Raw genomic sequence first — 20,057 nt, 5'->3', positions numbered from 1 at the left:
TTAAATGACTTTGGTCTTTTAAGTGTCTGTGTCCTGATCTCTTTGTGTAGAAGTACATGCAGGAGGCCCGTAACCTGGGGAAGAACCTGAGACAACCCAAACTATCAGACCTGTCCCCTGCGGTCATCGCTCAGACCAACTGGAAGTTTGTGGAGGGTTTACTGAAAGAATGCAAAATGAAGGTCAGGATGAGTTTAATATGCACAGATGGATGCATTTGTGCGTGTGTGTTTTAACAAGGTTCCCACTGCCATGGAATACCTGGAAATTAAGAATGTTGGTTATAAGCCGATATTGGAGTTTTATTTATTTTCTTATTGCCATTGAGGCTATTTAAATATATATATCATTGTTATTAAATTCTTAATTTTTAGCAATTTTTAGCATTTTTTTATTCTTTATAATATTGTGATATCTAAATTAATTAATTTTATTTTTAATGACAAAATTATATATAATCATAATATTGGCCATTTGTTGGTTATTGGCCAAGACATGGAAAAAATTATTTGGCTGATCATATTGACAAGAATTTTAGTGGAAAATTATGATTGATGTATTTACTTATAAAAAAATGTTATCCCTAAAAGTCAAATAAATTAATACAATCATGAAAATGATTATTAATATGAAATTATATTTCATATTAAAAATGTCTGTGCTCTAAAATATTTAATCGGCTAGACATTAATCTTTGTAGAGTAGAATTTAATGCAAGCCACTGTCATAATAACATCAATCTGTCTGTTGCAAGTCTGTCTGGTGACTCTCAGCAGAATATTTTGGAGCACAGACATTATCAATATGAAATTATATTTCATATTAAATTATTTCTGTGCTTTAAAATAGTTCATCGGCTAGACATGATTTTTTTGTAGAGTAGAATTTAAATCAAGTCATTATTCATAACATCAATCAGTCTGTTGAGAGTCTGACTGGAGACAGTTGTAAACTAAGTAGTATAATCACATGCATTTATTAATTTAAAAGCTTGATGCTTAACGTACAATACAAATGGAAATCTGCTCCAGCAATCTCTGTGTAATGATTTTAATATCCTTATCTAGTAATCATGAACCGCTGGACAGGTCATGTGAAAGCCATAGAAATGCATTGGGCACGAAGTGTGGGAACCGGGTTCTGAGTACAAGCATAATTACTAGTCTGACCCACTTGTCTGCTGCATTAAAGACCTTAGACTCAATCAAGATTGAAATGTCTGGTATGTTGTTTATCAATGGATGTTCAGACCAAGCGTATGTTGGTGGAGAAAATGGGCAGAGAGGCTGTTGAACTGGGACATGGAGAGGCGAACATCACCGGCCTGGAGGAGAACACACTCATAGCTAGTCTGTGTGACCTGCTGGAGAGAATATGGAGCCACGGCCTACAGGTCAAACAGGTGAGACACACTAATGGAAATGCGTTTCATATTATAACATATACAAGCTAATGCTGGGAATCACTGTGTGCCGTTATCTTGGTTTATAGGGAAAGTCTGCGCTGTGGTCTCATTTATTGCACTACCAGACGAGAGAAGAGAAAAATGAACAGCTGTTAGAGTCTCCAGGTAAAATATATATGAGTTCGTAAGACGAGAAACAACTCTACTCAAAAGTTATAGAACGACTTTCAGGGGTGTTAGTTTCTGTAGGGCTGCATTTAGTTGAGGTTCATTTTGCAATAAAAATGGTCATTTGGCGCCTCTAGCACAGGTAGCTGAACTCAGTTATGTAAAAACAAAATGCGAAACCTTGTTTGTGATATATTTGTCATGTGTAAATCTAAAAAAGTGATTAAAGTAGGATTTGATAAAGTACTTGTCATGCTTTGCTTGCTTGATACTGATTGCAAGTGTTATGCTAACATTTAGCATTACTGCATCATATTGAAGTGTAAATATACTTGTACTCAAAAAACAATATGCCTTTTTTTTTTTTTTTTTTTTTTTTTTTAGACCTAAAGCTTGTTTTTCATTGTTTTGGGGAAGTTCAAGTTGTAAACATGTTTAGCTAACTTTAAATTGCTTAGTGCTTCTTACAGAAATACTGAAAGAGACATATAAGCTAATTTTTCATGTTCATAACTGCTATAGTAATTTCAAAACACACTTGAATTGAGTTTTAAATTGCATTTGGCATTCAGTTTGCATAGTTAGAACAGTTTGTGTTCATGTATACAGAATGTTTAGACTATGTTTCAGGCCTAACACTTCTACATGCTAAGCATGCTAACAGGCTAACAGTGCCTCGAGAAGGGATTTCAAATTGCGATTTTCTTTCTTCTGAAACTGCTCTAAGTGCTAAAACTGTTTGTTTCTTGCTCCGCAGTGTCCAATGGCCAGGAAAAACGGAAGCCAGAGTCCAGTGTTGGTCTTCCTGCATTACGTGTATCAGTCATACAGGATATGAGGTGTGTTTATTGCCTGAGGATAGTTATTGTTGTATATCGTAATGCGTATTACATTGTTTTGGTTGTATAATTCAGTTGACAATGATGTTTTTAAAAAAGAGATTGATTTGCATTGCTTGCAGCCTCTTCAACCCACATACAGTGAATTGCATTATTGCTTTTGATTTTCTGTCTTTCTTCATCATCCTCTCTCTTTCGACTTCTCAGACACATCCAGAGCATGGGAGAGATTAAAACCGATGTAGGTCGAGCACGTGCTTGGATCCGTCTGTCTCTGGAGAAAAAACTTCTTTCCCAGCATCTCAAACAGCTGCTGTCTAACCAGGCCTTAACCAAGTATGTGCAATACTAAACACACATCCACACTCCCATCTACACTCTCTCTCTCACACACACACTCACACACACACACACACACACACACACACACACACACACACACACACACACCTGCAGGCTTTCAGACTCCCACATTCACATACACACCAAAAATCATGCTCATCACAAGAATTTGTGAGTGACACAAACAAGCACACGCATGCTGACCCGTTTCAAGTAAGTGCACCTGTTATTAAGTATGCGATGTTCCCACAGGAAGCTGTACAAGCGTTACGCCTTCTTGCGCTGCGAAGAGGAAAAAGAGCAGTTTCTCTTTCATCTCCTGAGCCTGAATGCCGTGGACTACTTCTGCTTTACCAGCGTCTTCACCACTATAAGTACGTCCTACAGAAAGAGAGACACACACAGATGTACAGATATGCAAATCAGGACTGTATCTACATAGTCAGTTGATGTATATTACATTTTTTACATTTGTTCCTCCAAATCTTGAGTATTTGGTGATATATTTGATGCAAACACTCATACAAAACAGCAGGGAACAGCTTCTGTATTCATCCAGCATATCCGGCACTTGATATTGATTTGATGCTGCGTGACGGATTGATTGACTGACCAAGGCATGACAAATTCATATTTATGCTGCAAAACAGGATGTTGCATTGCAACTTAGAATACATTTTTAACTCATTACCAATGTATTTTTCTGTCTTTTATTTGCAATTAGTTTTTTGTTTTTTTTGCATCCTAAGTGATTCCATACAGGGCCGTTATCATCCCCATCAAGAAGCTTAGTAACACAATGACCACGTCCAACCCCTGGCTGTGTGTGTCCGGCGAGCTGGGCGACTCCGGCATCCTGCAGATCACGAAGAACGTTCTGGAAATGACGTTTGATGTGAGTGCTGTGACATCGCGCTCCAGCTGTTCTGCCTTGAACCTGATACATTAGTTTATTTTTAGTGTCACAGTTTGGTTTCCTGTGGGACTGAGACAATCATCCATCCTGCCATCCGCAGAATTGAGTGTGCTTGCAGGTCTTTCGAAACATCTGTTAGATCGAAACTATTTATGGAAATGACAGAAATATAGCTGAACAAAAAAATATAAATATATAAATCTCATGATAACAATGTCACATTTCACTTTAAAGAGAAATTTAGAGCCTTTTTAGTAATATTTTAGTAGTATTTTTTTCTCAAATTTTCATCCAAACATTATTTTTTTCTTTATTGTGCTTAATGGAATAAATACAACGTACTGTGACTTTTATTTCAATTGGCAATACAAATTTAAAAAGGAAAACTTAAAAGGCAATAGAACAAATACTACCATAATGTATAAATTGTTTACAATTTAAATCATTTTTATTTAAATTTTGCAGTAAGATAATAATAATAATATGATTCTCTTGATGTCCAGATTATTTATTTTTTCCCCAAACTGAAATGGTGATTCATGCATTAGTGATCAAAACCTATTTATTTATGCACTTCCACGAATCTATTACTTTGAGGAAGGAGATATTATTCTTACACCCCACCTCATACAACCAATCACTGCCATTTGTTTTGCTGTCAAATCACCCATCATGTTCTAACTCATTCTGTGTCCTCTCGCAGTCTGCCTTTAGGCCTCACACGCACATCTCCATCGCATTCAAGGTTAGGTGCACATCCCTCCATTTTATTCCTCCCTCTCTCTCCATTTTTCTACTTCTCTACATAGAGAGATCTCCTCTTCTTCTCCTTTGGGTTGTTGGTTTAGCTTTAAATCTTGTGATTTTTGCATCCCAAATTTTGTACATTTACTTTGTATTTAGCTAGTTTTTAACTCTCATTTGGAGCTTACAGAGTGTTCATTTTGGACATTGTACACTTGCATTTAGTCAAATTCTGAATGTTTTTAGAGCAGTGGCTTTACTATGGTCTAAACCGACCATAATAGTGCATTGTACACGTTCACGTGAGTTCACATGGGTTGTTCAGTTATTCTCAGACAGCCTCTGACATGGTTGCCTTTATCTGTTCTGTATGTGTATCTTACAGTGTCAGAACCTCGGGAAGTTGACAACAGTGCAGCTGGGTCATGATAATTCTGGCTTGCTTGCCAAGTGGCTGGTGGATTGCGTCATGGTCCGCAATGAGATCACCGGCCACACGTACAAGTACGACTTACTTTAGTCTCTTGTCATTCTTCCTGCTCCTTTTATGGTTTTCTTGTTATTTACTTGTTATCCTTTCCAGGTTCCCATGTGGCAGGTGGCTGGGAAAGGGTGTGGATGATGGGAGTCTTGAGCGGGTTCTGATTGGTGAATTTGTAGTTCCGTGCAACGATGATGATGGAGGAAGAGGGTCTAAGACTCCGCCCCTTCAGCGATCACCTTCCCAGATCCGACGAATCAGCATCACATCACTTACAGGACGTGGAAACAGTAAGTTCAGCTTAAATTTCAAAGGTACTCAGTAATTTGATTTGTTGTGCTGGCGGTCATCTTGGACTTACACTGACACCTAGTGGTTAAAATGTGGCATTGCACAAATAACATTGTTTATCAGTGACATTGTAGAAATGCTCTATTTGTAGTGCTCTATAAGTTTAAGTGTCTGATGATGGAATTTACGGAAATGAAGTACATAGTACTCTCCTTGTATATAAATCAGCTTTTATTAGGCTACTGGGTATGATTGTCTTCTATTGTGAATGTACATTCAAAACTATTTTAATGATAATTAATGTCAATAAATATTCATTTCTTTTGGTGTAAAATCTTTTTAATATTTGTTTTAAATTTGTGCAATTGTTCTCTCTACAGAACCAACAACTGTACAGATACAGGAATCCATTGGTGAAGCAGTCAACAGTATTATAAAGCATTTCCACAAACCAGAAAAAGAGGTATGATATGCCCACGCATGATTATTATCATTTTTGTTGTCCTTGTATCTTTTTTAATCTAAAGGTTTGTCTGTGCTTTTAGAGGGGCAGTCTTACAGTCCTGCTGTGTGGAGAAGGTGGTCTTGTGTGGGCACTGGAGCAGTTCTTCCATCATGGATTCCGCTCGGCTCGAATCTTTCAGAAAAATGTTTTTGTGTGGGACTTCTATGGTAAGCTTAGCTTATTAAATGTTTCCCTGTGACAGTAGAAGAGAAAAAGAAAAACTCATATAGATCTAGTTAATTTAACATGTTTGTGTTCATATCTGTAGTTTAAAGCTTAAAACTTACAGTCTATGAATTTTTTTTTTTAACTTTGGGATCAGTAAGATTTTTTGATGAGTTGCTTATGCTCATCAAGGCTGCATTTATGTGATCAAAAATGCTGAAAAACAGTAATATTGTGAAATATTGCAAATTAAAATAACAGTTTTCTATTTTAATATAATACATTTTTTGTGATGCAAAGCAGAATTTTCATCACAGTCCTCAGTGTCACATGACCCTTTAGAAATCATTCTAATATTTTGATTTATCGTCAGTGTTGGAAACAGTTGTGCTGCTTAATATTTTTTTGGAACCTATCATACATTTTTTTAGGATCCTTTGATGAATAAAAAGTTAAAAAGAGCAGCATTTATATAAAATAGAAATGTTTCCTAACAATACAAGTCTTTATTATCACTTTTTAGCAATTTATATTTATATATATTTATGTACTGGAGGGGGTAAAATAACTTTATATAACTTCATAATTTTAAGGTCTCATTATATAGGGCTTTATCCTCATTAAAGACATTTGTAAATAAAATATTTTAATGTTTGAAGTAAACTATTTATAACAATTAATAACACTTTTGTCCTCCAACAGTACTTTAAAATGGAGACATTTTAAGCATTTAGTATCATTTTGTATGTGATACAAAACAGTTATTTCTATTATATTGTTATGGTGCTTAAAATATATAAAATATGTTGCTTATATAATACAATATAATGCAATATAATACAGGTGCATCTCAATAAATTAGAATGTCGTGGAAAAGTTCATTTATTTCAGTAATTCAACTCAAATTGTGAAACTCGTGGATTAAATAAATTCAATGCACACAGACTGAAGTAGTTTAAGTCTTTGGTTCTTTTAATTGTGATGATTTTGGCTCACATTTAACAAAAACCCACCAATTCACTATCTCAACAAATTAGAATATGGTGACATGCTAATCAACTCAAAACACCTGCAAAGGTTTCCTGAGCCTTCAAAATGGTCTCTCAGTTTGGTTCACTAGGCTACACAATCATGGGGAAGACTGCTGATCTGACAGTTGTCCAGAAGACAATCATTGACCCCCTTCACAAGGAGGGTAAGCCACAAACATTCATTGCCAAAGAAGCTGGCTGTTCACAGAGTGCTGTATCCAAGCATGTTAACAGAAAGTTGAGTGGAAGGAAAAAGTGTGGAAGAAAAAGATGCACAACCAACCAAATGCACAAGAATTTGAGTGAACTTCACAAGGAATGGACTGAGGCTAGGGTCAAGGCATCAAGAACCACCTTTGCGGTGCTGATGCATGCCACATATTTTAGATCTTGGAGAAGTACTGTTGCTGTAAATGAATTAGTTCCTCTTCTAGATCTTGCCTCATTCCGTCTGTTTTTTTCCCCTGTGTGAAAGCTTCTAAACATCGATCATATTATAAAAAGCTCCCCGTCTAAAAATGAGTGGGTTCCTCCATCATGTTTATATTTGTGAAGCAACTCATTAAAATGGCTCCGTTCGTCTAGATTTGTGTCCTCTCTGAACTTCTTGTGAACGGTGTGTGCAGACGGGACATTATTTCAACACACGGTAGGCATGCATGGTATTCCAGGACAGTGCTCAGGTCCTAGAGAACATTCCTCTATGAAGAGTCATTCTTCATGGAACATTATTTTTAGTTTAGGGACATGCTGATGGCATCTGTGAAGCAAATTCTGCACTGTCTCATTAGTGTTTTTTTCTATAGTGGAAACCTGAGATTTCATGTTAGGGGAGACTGGGGAGTGTTGCAACATGAAAGTTTAACCAGTTACAAATTAGCTTGTTCATTCATTCATAAAAAAGGTACAAAATCTGTCACTGGGGCTGTACCTTTTTTAAAAAGTACAATTTTGTACCTTGTTTAGCTATAAAGGGTGCATATTACTACCTTAAAATCCTTAAAAGTAGGCTACATTTGACCTAGTCTACTTATTAGTACCTAAATTGCACATATTAGTACCTTTTGAAAATGTACTACCCCAGTGACAGATTTTGTACCTTTTTTTCCCTTGAGAGTGGATGAGCACCAAGCTCCTAATATGACAGTAGCTGTGTACAAATATAAAGCATTTACAAAAAAAGGTAAGAAAGTGAAATTACGTCCTAATTTGAATTGTGATTCCAAATGAATGTCAAATGACAGTTTACGGTGCATTTAATTCACTGTTACCTATCGGCTAGTGTTACTATCTCTACCATTTTACCAAATATGTAATTATAACAAATAGTAGCCTATCTATAAAATGAAATTCGGGGTAGTGATTTCAGACAAAAAGATTTGCTTAAATGTGAAGTTGAAATAAAAGTTAACAATAAATTCATGCACTAATTTTTAAGTGTCCATGTTTTCTATGTATCCAAAAGCACTAACAGCTAATTTGACAATAATTCACACAGCTTAAGTACACATGTAGCCTCATTTCCTAAACTAATTAGCAAACAAATATAGTAATATAGCAAAGTTTGAGGGGGGAAAATCACGGAGCTATAAACTAAATGTACACTTCCCAGTTTCCCCTGTAAATATGATTGTTTGAGGGAATTAAACGTTTTTGTCCCGAAACCTATATACATTTGGGTTTAAAACGTTACATTTATAAGGTCTAATGTCGTTTAGCTCTTTCAGCCTATTTAATTTATTCTGCAGAGCCGTCAAAAACAGCTCTCTCGAACTATGTCCGCGATGAAGGACCGAGCTGGCGACATGTGCTCATGGCTGCGGCCGCGGAGCGAGAAGGACGTGCTGCGTTTGTTCAGACATCTGCTGTTCTCGTAGTAGTAGAGCGTAACTCCTCCCACCGGGATCGCAGCTCACTGGCTGCTGCCCTAGCAACCGGACCCGCCCACGTTTCCCGCGTAATTTTCTCTTCCTTTTATGGGCAACAGAATGCAGACGCAGTCAAACGTCAGCCGCGTATGCAAATGAGGTTGATTGAAGAAATTCAGAAAATGGTGGATGGAGCTCGGCGCATGCGTAAACATTTTACTATATTCAGACAGAAAGTGAGACAGTAACGAGTCGAGTGGCGCATTGTTAAATGAGTAACGCCTGTAACTCTTGGATTTCGCTGTGTGATTTGACTTTAACTGCTTCAAGTCGAGGTAAGAAAAAAGGGCTTTTTTTTTTAAAAAAAGGGTAACTTAACAGTTTATGTGTGCGCAGAAGGTGTTATATTCGCCTTTCGAAAGGCCCCCTTAAGAAGTTGTGTGACAGTGCGATGCCCGGCTGAAAGCTGCCGCATTCATTAGAAATGTAGCAGTAAGATCACTTTGGAAGCTTGCTGAAATTGTTTCACATTTTTGCTCGAGTATAAAAGCGTGCGATAAGTTTAGTGTGTAGGACACTTGAGGAGGCTGCTGCCCATACAGCGCATCACATTTTAGGGCGCTCGCATCCTTTGCCGATGATCGCTTATAAAGTGTTTGATAACAGAATTGATTCATCTGAAGCCGAAATAGATTTCTATTACACTTATATTATGATATGCTGAATGAAATGATATGCTGATTTGTTGCTTAAGGAAACATTTCTTATGATTATCATTATTGAAAACAGCGTAATATTTGCTGCTTAATATTTTGGTGGAAACCGTGATACACTACCATTCAAAATTCTGGGGTAAGACAAAAAAGTAATGCATATATTCAATAAGGACACATTCAATTGATCAAAAGTAACATTTATGCATTCACAAAAGAATCCTGAAAAAACAAATCACGGTAAAAATGGTTTTCAACTTTGATAATAAAACGAACTATTATGCATGTATACCAGTAACTTTAGTTGTTTGTAACTATGGTGCTGTGGTACTTTTTGCAAATGAAATTCCAGCTGTGTTTAAAAGCTTGTGTAAAATCATTGCATCAGCAGAAGCACCAAATAGAAAGTTGTTTTACTTCTGTCTTATCCATGTGTTACAGATGTTTGGCTTTCATAAGCCGAAGATGTACCGCAGCCTTGATGGATGCTGCATCTGCAGGGCAAAATCCTCCAGCTCTCGTTTCACTGACAGCAAACGCTATGAGAGAGACTTCCAGAGCTGCTTTGGGTGAGTTGGGTATCTAGTATGTGCTTGTGGTTCCTCTGTAATAACATGATATTAACATCAGCCTGGTTTAATTACAGTGAGTACAGGATTCGTATAATGTATCTCTAGTCAAGCGTCCTTTTTCTTTTAGAGTAATGTGGAGGAAATAATGTTGTTTGTTTGTAATGTGAGAACTTCAATGATTTCCATATGCATTATCTTATTACAATGGGATACTTCTACAGTTTAGGTGAGACTCGCTCTGGTGAAATCTGCAATGCTTGTGTTCTGCTGGTGAAACGCTGGAAGAAGCTTCCTGTCGACTCCAAAAAGAACTGGAATCATGTAAGCTCTGTCAAATTCTCCAAGCTCCAACCAGGCTGCTCACATGCATACTCACACAGCCCCTTATTGATCACACTGAAGTCTTTTCAATTCTGTTTTCTATACACATTGTTCCAAAGCGGCCTTACACAGAAACACCCTTAGTGAACAAGTGAACTGCAGCTCCCTAAGATGTTAAAGTAGATGAGGAGGAAACCTTTGGATGAACTGAGAATCAGCTGGGGAAGCTCACATCCTCAGAATAACACATATTTCAACAATTTCATACATGCACAAATGTTTATTTTAACAGATGCAATAGTATTAATAATAATGAGCTACATAATATTACATGGTAGTAGGCACTACTTTCAATTTAGTAAGATTCTAATGATTACAAATGAAAGCTAATGCAGTTCATATGATATGAAAAATAATGTAATTATTGAATATAATTATGTAATAATGTTTGGACCCACTGTATTACTACCTATTGTAGTTTATCTAAATCAGTGGTTCTCAAACTTTTTATGCCAAGTACCACCTCAGAAAATATTTGGCTCTCCAAGTACCACCATAATGACCAACATTAAAATACAGTCGCGTAGTAGGCCTAACTATTCAGATACAGCTCTGCACAGTTAAAAAACGAGGCAGTTTTATTCCTAATAAGAATATTTGTTGTTGTCAGCCACTTTAACATTGTAAATACACAGTTTTTAACATTTAAAGGGGTCATATGATGCGATCTCAATTTTTCCTTTCTCTTTGGAGTGTTACAAGCTCTTGGTGCATAAACAAGATCTGTAAATTTGCAAAGGCAAAAGTCTCAAATCCAAAGAGATATTCTTTATAAAAGTTAAGAGTCAGCCATTGAAAACTATATTAAGGGTTCAAAAAATTGAATCCTGACATTTATTTACAGACATTGTCAAACCTATATGACCTCAAAAGGATAGTTTTTGTGTGTGTGTGTGAAGAGTTAGGCCTATATTAATTAAAACCATAAAAACATTAATTCAAATGTTAACCGATTAAAAAATAAATAAAAAATGAAACGCATATTAAACGTCTGTCATTTTTACTTCGTTGAACTTGATGTACTGATATAAAGTCAATAAAATCTGACTTAACATAATTAAAATGACAAGCACAAAACAAAATGGCTGAAAATGTAAAAAAAAGCGAAATGTAACTATTATTAAAAACTTGTAATAGTATCTATCATAGTAGTTTTAAGATTGCGTGATGCTGCATCCACACCAATAAGTGTCAGTGTAAAGTTCATGACCACCTTCATTGACTTTTTTTTTTGGTGTTGTTTTTATAAATTAGGCAATATAAAGTGTATATACTGTGTGTTAATCCACAATACATAATAGTTTTCCATTCGGAGTATGGTTATAAACGTCTGTCTTTTTATTTCCATAATAAATAGTGTGACCTTTCTGTTCATTTCCCTCTGCTTCAGAGCGACTAAGATCATGGTTCAGCTGTCACCATCTCGGACTATAGAGACGTTGACTCCGTCAGAGTTGACCGTGGAGAAGGATGATGGCCAGGGCAGCCCTAAATCCGAGTCCCCTCGAGTGCTTACCGCCCTCCAGTTCACCCTTAGCCCCACCACGACCACCAACTACGACTATGAGAAATACATTGAGGACGGCCTCATCTGCCTCAAGCACAAGATCCGTAACATTGAGAAAAAGAAGGTGCCTTTATTCTGTTGTTCAGGCAGAAATAGCATGAACAGTATTCAGATGGAGTGGGTTGTTTTGCTTTACTCATACAGCACCTAATGTGCTTCAGTCCTGTCCATGTTTGCAAAACAAAGCTACTTTTTTCTTCTTGCAGCTGAAACTGGAAAGCTACAGTGAGAGGCTGAAGAAGGGGGAAAAACTTAATCAGGACCAACTGGTAATCACTCTTTTGATTTTGTGTGTCGCATCTTGGGAAATGGAGCTTGTTTTAATATTACTGATGTGTGCTAATGCTGTAGGAAGCTGTGGGGAAGTACGAGGAGGTGATCCAATTTGGTAATAATATTTGTAATGCATTTATAGAAAACAAATGCATGTAAATATATAAGTACTTTACACAAAATAAATGCATGTTCTTGCATTTAATTTATTATTATTATTATTGAGGATAATTAATACATGTAAATATATAAATACATTACACAAAAGAAATGCAATATGTCCTTTAGTTATTGTTAATAATAATAATAATCAAATGTAAATATAAATGTATTTATTGTGTAATGTGTGCCGTTTTATTTTAGTTGTATTAAGAATGATAATACAAGTGTATAAATGCTTACATGCAGAATAAAATATGCCGCCAATGTAAATGTATAAATGCGTTACACAAATACAATATGCACAAGTACATTACACAAAATAAATGCAATATCTGTCCTTTGATGTGTTAATGATGATGATGCATGTAAATATAAATATTTTGTGTAATGTATGCCCTTTAATTTTAGGTGTGTTAAGAATGATAATACAAGTGTATAAATGCTTACATGCACAATAAAATATGCCGCCATTATTATTATTGTTGTTTTTGTTATTCAAGGGCAAACATTACAGAAATAAATAAAAATGTATGTTTTGTGTCTATGCCCTAGTCTAATGAAGAGCCTGCACGCTCAAACATCACCTGTGTGATAGTCCGTTATTAAATATTTGTGTTTTTGGTGTCTAGGTCTACCAACTTTTTTTCTGTTTTCATTATAATATGTATATACCCTAGAAACATTTAGTTCCTTTTGGAACACAAAAGGAACCCACTTCTATATCTGTGTTGATGGGATCGTTGAGGGTACAAAGACAAAAAAAGATTTTTATATGATGGTCATTTTTCAACAGATAAGCACATGAAGGAGAAGCTACTTCGGCTAGTGGATTGTGGCTTTTTTGATCACGTACCACTTCCTAAAGTTGACAGTCAAGAGAAGACTGAGACCCTAAAGGCGGACCCTCCAAGGCCTTGTGGCCTCTCCAGTGAGATTTCATTTAATTTTAACTTCGAATGTGTGTCTAAACAGCCATGAAATTACTTGAATGCATGTCATTTTATATTTCTGAGTTTTAGCGCTGGTGAAGCTGAGCTCAAAAGAAGTGCCTTCCAAAGAGGTAAAAACAAGTGACGTATCAAACACCATGATCTTAAGTTATCAAGTCTTCAACGCTATAAACTGCGTTTTGGAGAAACACGCGCAAATCAGTAACTTCTGAATGATGCCAGTTTCTTAACAGACGATACCTACCTGTAACAGACGTCACTGAGCGCAGACAGGATGAGAAGGCATCGCCCCGTAGTTGGAAGGAAGAATTTTTGGCGATGAAGGAAAGGGAGCCCCCAGACTCATGGGAAATGGAGTTTTCTGATCCTCCTGCATCCTCTCAGTCCCCCATACAGAAGCCATGGAAAGGGGCAGCGGGATTGATTCCTAAGACTGCAGACATCGTAAAGAGACCCACCGTTGACCCCAAGGAGGTGAAACAACTAACTTCTATATTGAAATGGCACTTGACCTGAATTGGAAATGATTTCCCAATGTTATTCCCAAAATGTTTATAAAATGACTAATACATTTAATGTGTAAAATTTTATATAATTTATTTTTTATTATGAATTTGAATTCATTCCTTATTCCAAGGACCCCCAAATTTGATGATGCCCTTTGTTAAAATAAAGGCAGTTATGTTTTCATTTATCTTGGGTGAATAAAAATGGAAATGCAGACAAATTTTATAAAAAAAACTGGAAAACAACTTTATCCAACCAACTTTTTTCCCCTACCGAATATTAGAATTATATAATACAATATATAATTTTCTAATATAAAAATTGCACATTTAATTTCTTGTATTTGTGTATTATAATTTTTTTAATTGTATTTACTTTTTTTTTTACAAATATTCCTAGCGCCCTCTTGTGGCCCCCAGGACACTAGTTTTAAAACCCCTTAAACATGTTGCTGCTTAAACAACTTGCATGTTGGCAACCATTTGATATGTAAAAAGGTCAGTTTCTTCACATGTATGTTGTGTCTTTTCTAGAAACGTCAAAGAAAGAGCAAGGAGGAGCAGGACTCTAAACCGGTGAGTTATTTACGTTCATCATAAACAAAGTATTTTAAAGCAGTTAAAGTGTTATTTTTATGCTCTATACTTTCAGATGCCTGTCGCAGTGGAAGTCTTCAGCTCTCCATTACCGAAAGACCCTGCTCAGCGCAAACAGCAGCTGGAGTCTCTGATGGACCAGATCTCAGGATCCTTCAGCTTCATGCAGGCATGCATTTAAAAAGAAATAAATGCACAAATTGCGACAATACAACAAAACTGCTGCAATATGGTTTAATTTTCCGATTTTTGTTGAATCTGAGAAATTTCAGAAAGTGTTCACGGACCTTTCCTTGATTTTTCTGTTTGCAGGAGTCTCTTCTGGATGGAGAAACTTCCCCTGTAAACAGTCAAACAAAGAGACGCCGTCCTTCTCCAGGCTCCTCTACTCCTCTTGGTACATGATTGCTCCATGTTAAATCAGTCACACAAAGTGTAGGATGGGGTTAAAGAAATAGCTTATCAAAAAACTGAAAATTTGCTGAAAATACTCACCCTTAGGCCATCCAAGATGTAGATGAGTTTGTTTCTTCATCAGAATAAGTTTTCCATAACCTCAATTGCTCTCCAATGGATCCTCTGCAGTGAATGGGTGCCGTCAGAATGAATTCAAACACCTGATAAAAAAACATCACAATAATGCACAAGTAATCCACATAACTCCAGTTTATCAATTAAAGTCTTGTGAAGTGACTCTCATTCTAATTCACTCTCACCCATTCACTGCAGAGAGAGCAAGTGATGGTATGATTAGTTTTTTCCAAAATTTGTTCCCATGAGGAATCTACACTTTCGATGGCCTGAGGGTTAGTACATTCCTTTAAACTGATACTGAAAGTCTGTTTCTTTTAACATTTAGCACAGAGGGAATTAACAAAAAGCCCATCAGATAATCTGCCTCAATCCCAGCGGGTGAGTATATTTGACTTGATGAGAGCTTATTTTGTGTATAACAAATGTGGTCACTCTTCCCTGTAGTTGCCTAATGTGATATTTATTTTCTAATGGTAGAGCACTCCACTACAAATCCTGCTGTCTGGAGAGGCTAAAGGTTGTCTGTTAAATGGAGACCGCTCTATAAACGGCTCTGACCTTGATCTACATCATGAAGAGAAGCCACATGTAAGTTTTTATTTTATTTATTTATTTTTCTATTTTTGATGGTACAGTTGTTAAATGTATGCTTTCACATACGCTTGTAATTTTAAATATGCTGTAATGGTAACCGTTGTGTTTGTAGAAGCACGGTGAGGGCTTCACCTCTCCTCCACTGTACCGCAGGGGATCCTCCATCTCAGTCCCATTAGAAAACCAGAGCACTGTACAGGTATATAGATGGACAAATAAACTAGAATGTCTCATGCGCTCTGCTTTTTTTTTTTTTTTTCATACATGGAGGTTTGAATTTTTGTTAAATGAGGACTACTCTTAAAAATAAATACTCACTAGCTCAAAATTCACAAACACTTTTTTAATTGTAAAATACCTAGCAATCTCACTTTACCAGATAATTCCTCATTCCGCATTCCTCCACACCTGTATCCAGCAGGATTTGTAGCGCAGGTTCAGCTCTTTCAGCACGCTCTAGAATATCAGTAACGCTGAGTGACCGGCATAGTCGAACCCCTCACATCTTGACTCTGTTTTCACCGTGTTCAACTTAAATGAAGAAATATGGCAGTATTAGTTTCCCATTAATGTCAGCCATGAACTTTTATGTGTGATGTCACTGCAATGGTTGTTAAAGACTACAGGTAAGGTTTGAATTTTATGCACTTGATTTCCTTTTCTGGTGTAGTTTTTGGTGTATTCAATAATTTAATATGCTCATTTCTATGCTTCATCTTTTAACTCAATATATAAATAATTATCTATATTGGCCAGCATTTGTTTAAAAGTGTTTATAATCTTGATCTAGGATGTTTTGGCGATGGGCTTTTATGAGTGGAATTTTAAATGACTGGAGATGACATGTGGTGCCACTAATCCCATGCATTTGGGATTGACTTTGACTTTGTTTGTGTATGTCAGGCAGGAAAGCAGACGTTATGCAATGGAGTATCAACCACTGTATCTGCCCCGACATTTTCCACTCCACCCAGTCACAGATCTATCAGTGCAGAAAACACCTTCCACAACATTCACTCAGTGAGCATAATGTTTGTCCTCATGCATCCAAAGTCCCTAACATCAGTTCCACTTATTTAAATAATGCAAAGCATATTATCTGAAGCTTAACTGGTTCAGCTTTAAGCTCCAGCTTCCCTCTTTTCATCAGGTGTTTAATGTGGCATCTTTGCCCATCAGTGAGAGCTCAGGGATAAAGTCAGATGAGAGTGGATTCTCAGAGTCCATGCATCTGAGTTACACATCGGCCAAAACCCTGAGTTACTCCACCGCCAGCACCCAGACACCACCTGAACTCAACCTACCTGAAGATGACCTACAGATTGGTAAAACATGCGCGCGCACATACTTTCTATTGTGTATAAAATTATTTGCATGTTCCCCAAAATGATCCCCAGATGTAGTCCGAGCTTGACCCCCCCTCCAATATGCATATTCTGTCTTATTCTTATGTGTCCTTGCAGAAGGCCAGTACCAGCTGGAGTGTCCTGTCAGTGCAGGTGGTCACGTGTTCTCTGGCTTTCAACCACAGTCTCGTCTGGGTCGGTTCTGCTACCCCCGCGGTACAACGAGAGGTATGACGCGTGCAGGCAGGGGTTTGGGTCACTCATACAGATCACCTGGTGGCTACAGAGGTACCTTCCTCTTCCTCTGTATCCTTCACATTCTGTTAATCTTTCACCTTTACATTTCAGTGTGCAGATCACATTATAGAGGTGTATTTCTTGTCGTCTATAACAGACCCAGTGCATTGTGTACTGTCATTCTTGCACAAACTTTATTAATCTGTGATATTTGAGCTTTACATTTTTGCAGTCTAGAGAAGACATGGATAAGCAGTATAAAACTGTGTTTTTTGGCTGATTAACAGGTGGTTATGATGCCTACAGAGTAAATGTGCGTTCTCCAGGAGGGGGCTTTATATCCCAGACCCATACCACACACAGAGACCCTGCATCTGCCCTTTATGTGTCCAGCGTAAGTTTTACACAATTTATTGGCTTACTTTACTGATTAATGTCATATTTTTATAATCATTTCAATGTGTTAAAAAAAACAAACTAATTTATTTGTGTTTTGTTATGTTATGAATCTACTCTTTAAATGAAAAGCCGGTCAGTTCTGTTCTTTTTATGCAGATCTGGTTTACTGTGTAATTTTATATAAATACTTTTTATATTCATTTTCAGTTGTATAATAATAGTAAAATGTAATATTATATTGGGTTAGTGTTGTCATTAATCTATACTTTTAATGAAAATCTAGTCAGTAGGTTTTTTTATTTACTTATTTTGCTAACAGGAGAACGGGTATCAGCAGAGCTTCAAACGAGGTGGAGGCACAGCAACTCAAAGGAGCAGTGGTATGAGCCATTGATCATACACATACATGCATTGATATTTTATAGAACTATATTAATTACTAATACTTTTTAAATAAATGTAGAGTTCTGATGCAAAAGCCTCTAAGTGCCATGTGAAATTTTCTTCTAAAATTCGTATTTTTCTCGGACTTCCATGTTTGTGTTCAGTTATTTCACTTTAATGGCAATGAAAATAACCTATTCCTTGCCATTAAAGTGAAATGACTAAATCTACACAGGAGCCTGATTAAACATCCTTAACTCTGTGGTTTGTCTTTGTATCTCCTCTCCTCTTCAGCCGGTTGGAGTGACTCCTCTCAGGTGAGCAGCCCGGACCGGGAGGGTGCGTTTCTGCTCGACTCAGGAATCAGTGACACACTCTCCATCCCGCCAATGGAAGTGCCCATCACGCCCCAGGGCCCGCACACTCTGATGCCAGTACACGTGTACCCACTCACCCGACTCCGCGTGGCCTTCTCTGCCGCCCGCACGGCAAACTTCGCCCCTGGCACAATGGACCAACCAATCGCTTTTGACCTGCTGCACACCAACCTCGGTGACATGTTCGACACGACCACCGGACGCTTCACCTGTCCCGCTGCCGGTGCTTACGTCTTCATCTTCCACATCCTGAAGCTGGCCATCAGCGTACCCCTGTACATCAACCTCATGCGCAATGAAGAGGTGATGGTGTCCGGGTACGCCAACGACGGTGCTCCGGACCATGAGACTGCCAGCAATCACGCTGTCCTCCAGCTGTTCCAGGGCGACCAAGTGTGGCTGCGACTGCACCGTGGCGCCATCTATGGCAGCAGCTGGAAGTACAGCACCTTCTCTGGTTTCCTGCTGTACCAGGACTGAACATCTATCTCGAAATGGGCACAAAAAGGGAGAAAGGGGCATTTTGGATGTTTTTTTGAAAGTTACTCTGCACTTTATTGCGCTTTCGGTTACGCATGGTGCAATTGCATGTTTGAAAGATCATGCTCGATAGTACATAGTCAGTGTTAAAGCTAATGTAAGATGTTTGCTGGTGAAAGTTTACAAGGGTTTTCCTGTTGTTTTTTTTAAATTTATTATTGCTATTTATTATTATTACTATTCAGTAAATTTAAAATATTTTCTTTATCTTTTCAGATTTGAGAGTATTTACCGTGTATTTGGATGCACATACTTGTAACCCAAAGTAGCTGCATTTGTTTGCACTAAATTGAAATCCTTACATTCAGAAGCATCTTCTGGTGTTCGTTTAATGGCCTTGTATGCTCATCTGCTCATTTTAGATGAGATGGAGAGATTTTCCAGTGACATAAAAGCTTGCAAAATGGTGCCTTTTCTGTTTTTTTTGGGGGGGGGCGGGCAGGCGGGCCCCTGAACAACACATGCATCGCTTTGCAAGAATGGAGGATTATTTTTTTTCTGGTAATACTTCACATGTTGAGCACTTTAAAAAGGGAATTAGTGGCCTTGTTGGGGTTTTGGGGTGTATGCGTGTTAATCTGTGCGTTTGTCTGTGGAAAAATACTGTGAGTGATCACTTGAACACTGGTTCTGCCGAGAAGGCGTTTAGGCCAAAATTGCTCCCTCTTGTGCCTGAAATAAAAATGTGCAGTTCACATCTGTGATTGTGTCATTTGTGCATCAAGTAAAGTGAAAATGCTGTTTGCTCAATAGGTTAGCAACTGTTTAGGTTAGTATTAAAGTAGAAAGTGTAGGTTTTCACTTCAATTTTAACCACAGAATAAATTTTTTGTCTGCAGTTTAGTCTTCAGTTGATTAGGACTAATTTTCTTCACCTGAAGTTGCTTAGTTGCACTCAGTTTGCCAACCGTGACAAAGCTGAAAGGGTTTTCTCAAGCTTGCTTTGAGGAACAAAAGTTTTCAGATAAAATGTGCAAGAAAATGGGAGGAAAGAAAATGGTGTAATCGCAGACATCCATCATGCATCAGGTGGAGTGAAACTGAGGTTTGTCTGCATGTTCTGAGCCCCACTTGTACACCGATAGGTCGGTCTTGATTTTTGTAATGTTCATGATTTTCCATCTAAGGCAGTATATGGGACTTTTATATATGCGTACATTTAGCTACCTT

At 37.4% G+C, this 20,057-nt stretch overlaps 2 protein-coding genes across 2 annotated transcripts in view; both read left to right on the top strand.

Moving 5' to 3' along the window:
- LOC107590886 (DENN domain-containing protein 5B-like) overlaps positions 1-10,516 on the top strand; it is a 43,049-nt gene extending 32,533 nt beyond the window's left edge. The window contains exons 11-26 of the mRNA XM_016279833.1: positions 51-182; positions 1,250-1,402; positions 1,492-1,570; positions 2,331-2,412; positions 2,620-2,748; positions 3,007-3,128; positions 3,504-3,649; positions 4,374-4,415; positions 4,800-4,918; positions 4,998-5,185; positions 5,567-5,649; positions 5,732-5,858; positions 9,086-9,090; positions 9,910-10,037; positions 10,262-10,361; positions 10,481-10,516. Of these exons, the coding sequence (XP_016135319.1) occupies positions 51-182; positions 1,250-1,402; positions 1,492-1,570; positions 2,331-2,412; positions 2,620-2,748; positions 3,007-3,128; positions 3,504-3,649; positions 4,374-4,415; positions 4,800-4,918; positions 4,998-5,185; positions 5,567-5,649; positions 5,732-5,858; positions 9,086-9,090; positions 9,910-10,037; positions 10,262-10,361; positions 10,481-10,516 (1,671 nt within the window). The remainder of the gene's footprint in view (positions 1-50; positions 183-1,249; positions 1,403-1,491; positions 1,571-2,330; positions 2,413-2,619; positions 2,749-3,006; positions 3,129-3,503; positions 3,650-4,373; positions 4,416-4,799; positions 4,919-4,997; positions 5,186-5,566; positions 5,650-5,731; positions 5,859-9,085; positions 9,091-9,909; positions 10,038-10,261; positions 10,362-10,480) is intronic.
- Positions 10,517-11,737: 1,221 nt separating this feature from the next.
- Positions 11,738-19,580, top strand: LOC107590881 (caprin-2-like). Its single transcript, XM_016279820.1, has 18 exons — positions 11,738-12,052; positions 12,195-12,257; positions 12,340-12,376; positions 13,169-13,351; positions 13,443-13,483; positions 13,596-13,847; positions 14,414-14,455; positions 14,532-14,645; positions 14,789-14,873; positions 15,336-15,388; positions 15,488-15,598; positions 15,717-15,803; positions 16,508-16,624; positions 16,755-16,929; positions 17,068-17,238; positions 17,475-17,581; positions 17,906-17,966; positions 18,265-19,580. The coding sequence occupies exons 1-18, from the start codon at positions 11,738-11,740 to the stop codon at positions 18,825-18,827; spliced, it is 2,577 nt and encodes an 858-aa protein (XP_016135306.1). The 3' UTR covers positions 18,828-19,580.
- The last annotated feature ends 477 nt before the right edge of the window (positions 19,581-20,057 follow it).

The sequence above is a fragment of the Sinocyclocheilus grahami genome, unplaced genomic scaffold (assembly GCF_001515645.1).
Source record: "Sinocyclocheilus grahami isolate Dianchi unplaced genomic scaffold, SAMN03320097.WGS_v1.1 scaffold8.1, whole genome shotgun sequence".
NCBI classification, from domain to species: domain Eukaryota; kingdom Metazoa; phylum Chordata; class Actinopteri; order Cypriniformes; family Cyprinidae; genus Sinocyclocheilus; species Sinocyclocheilus grahami.
The sequence above is the reverse complement of the archived record's forward strand: the minus strand, read 5'-3'. Positions and strand labels throughout refer to the sequence as shown.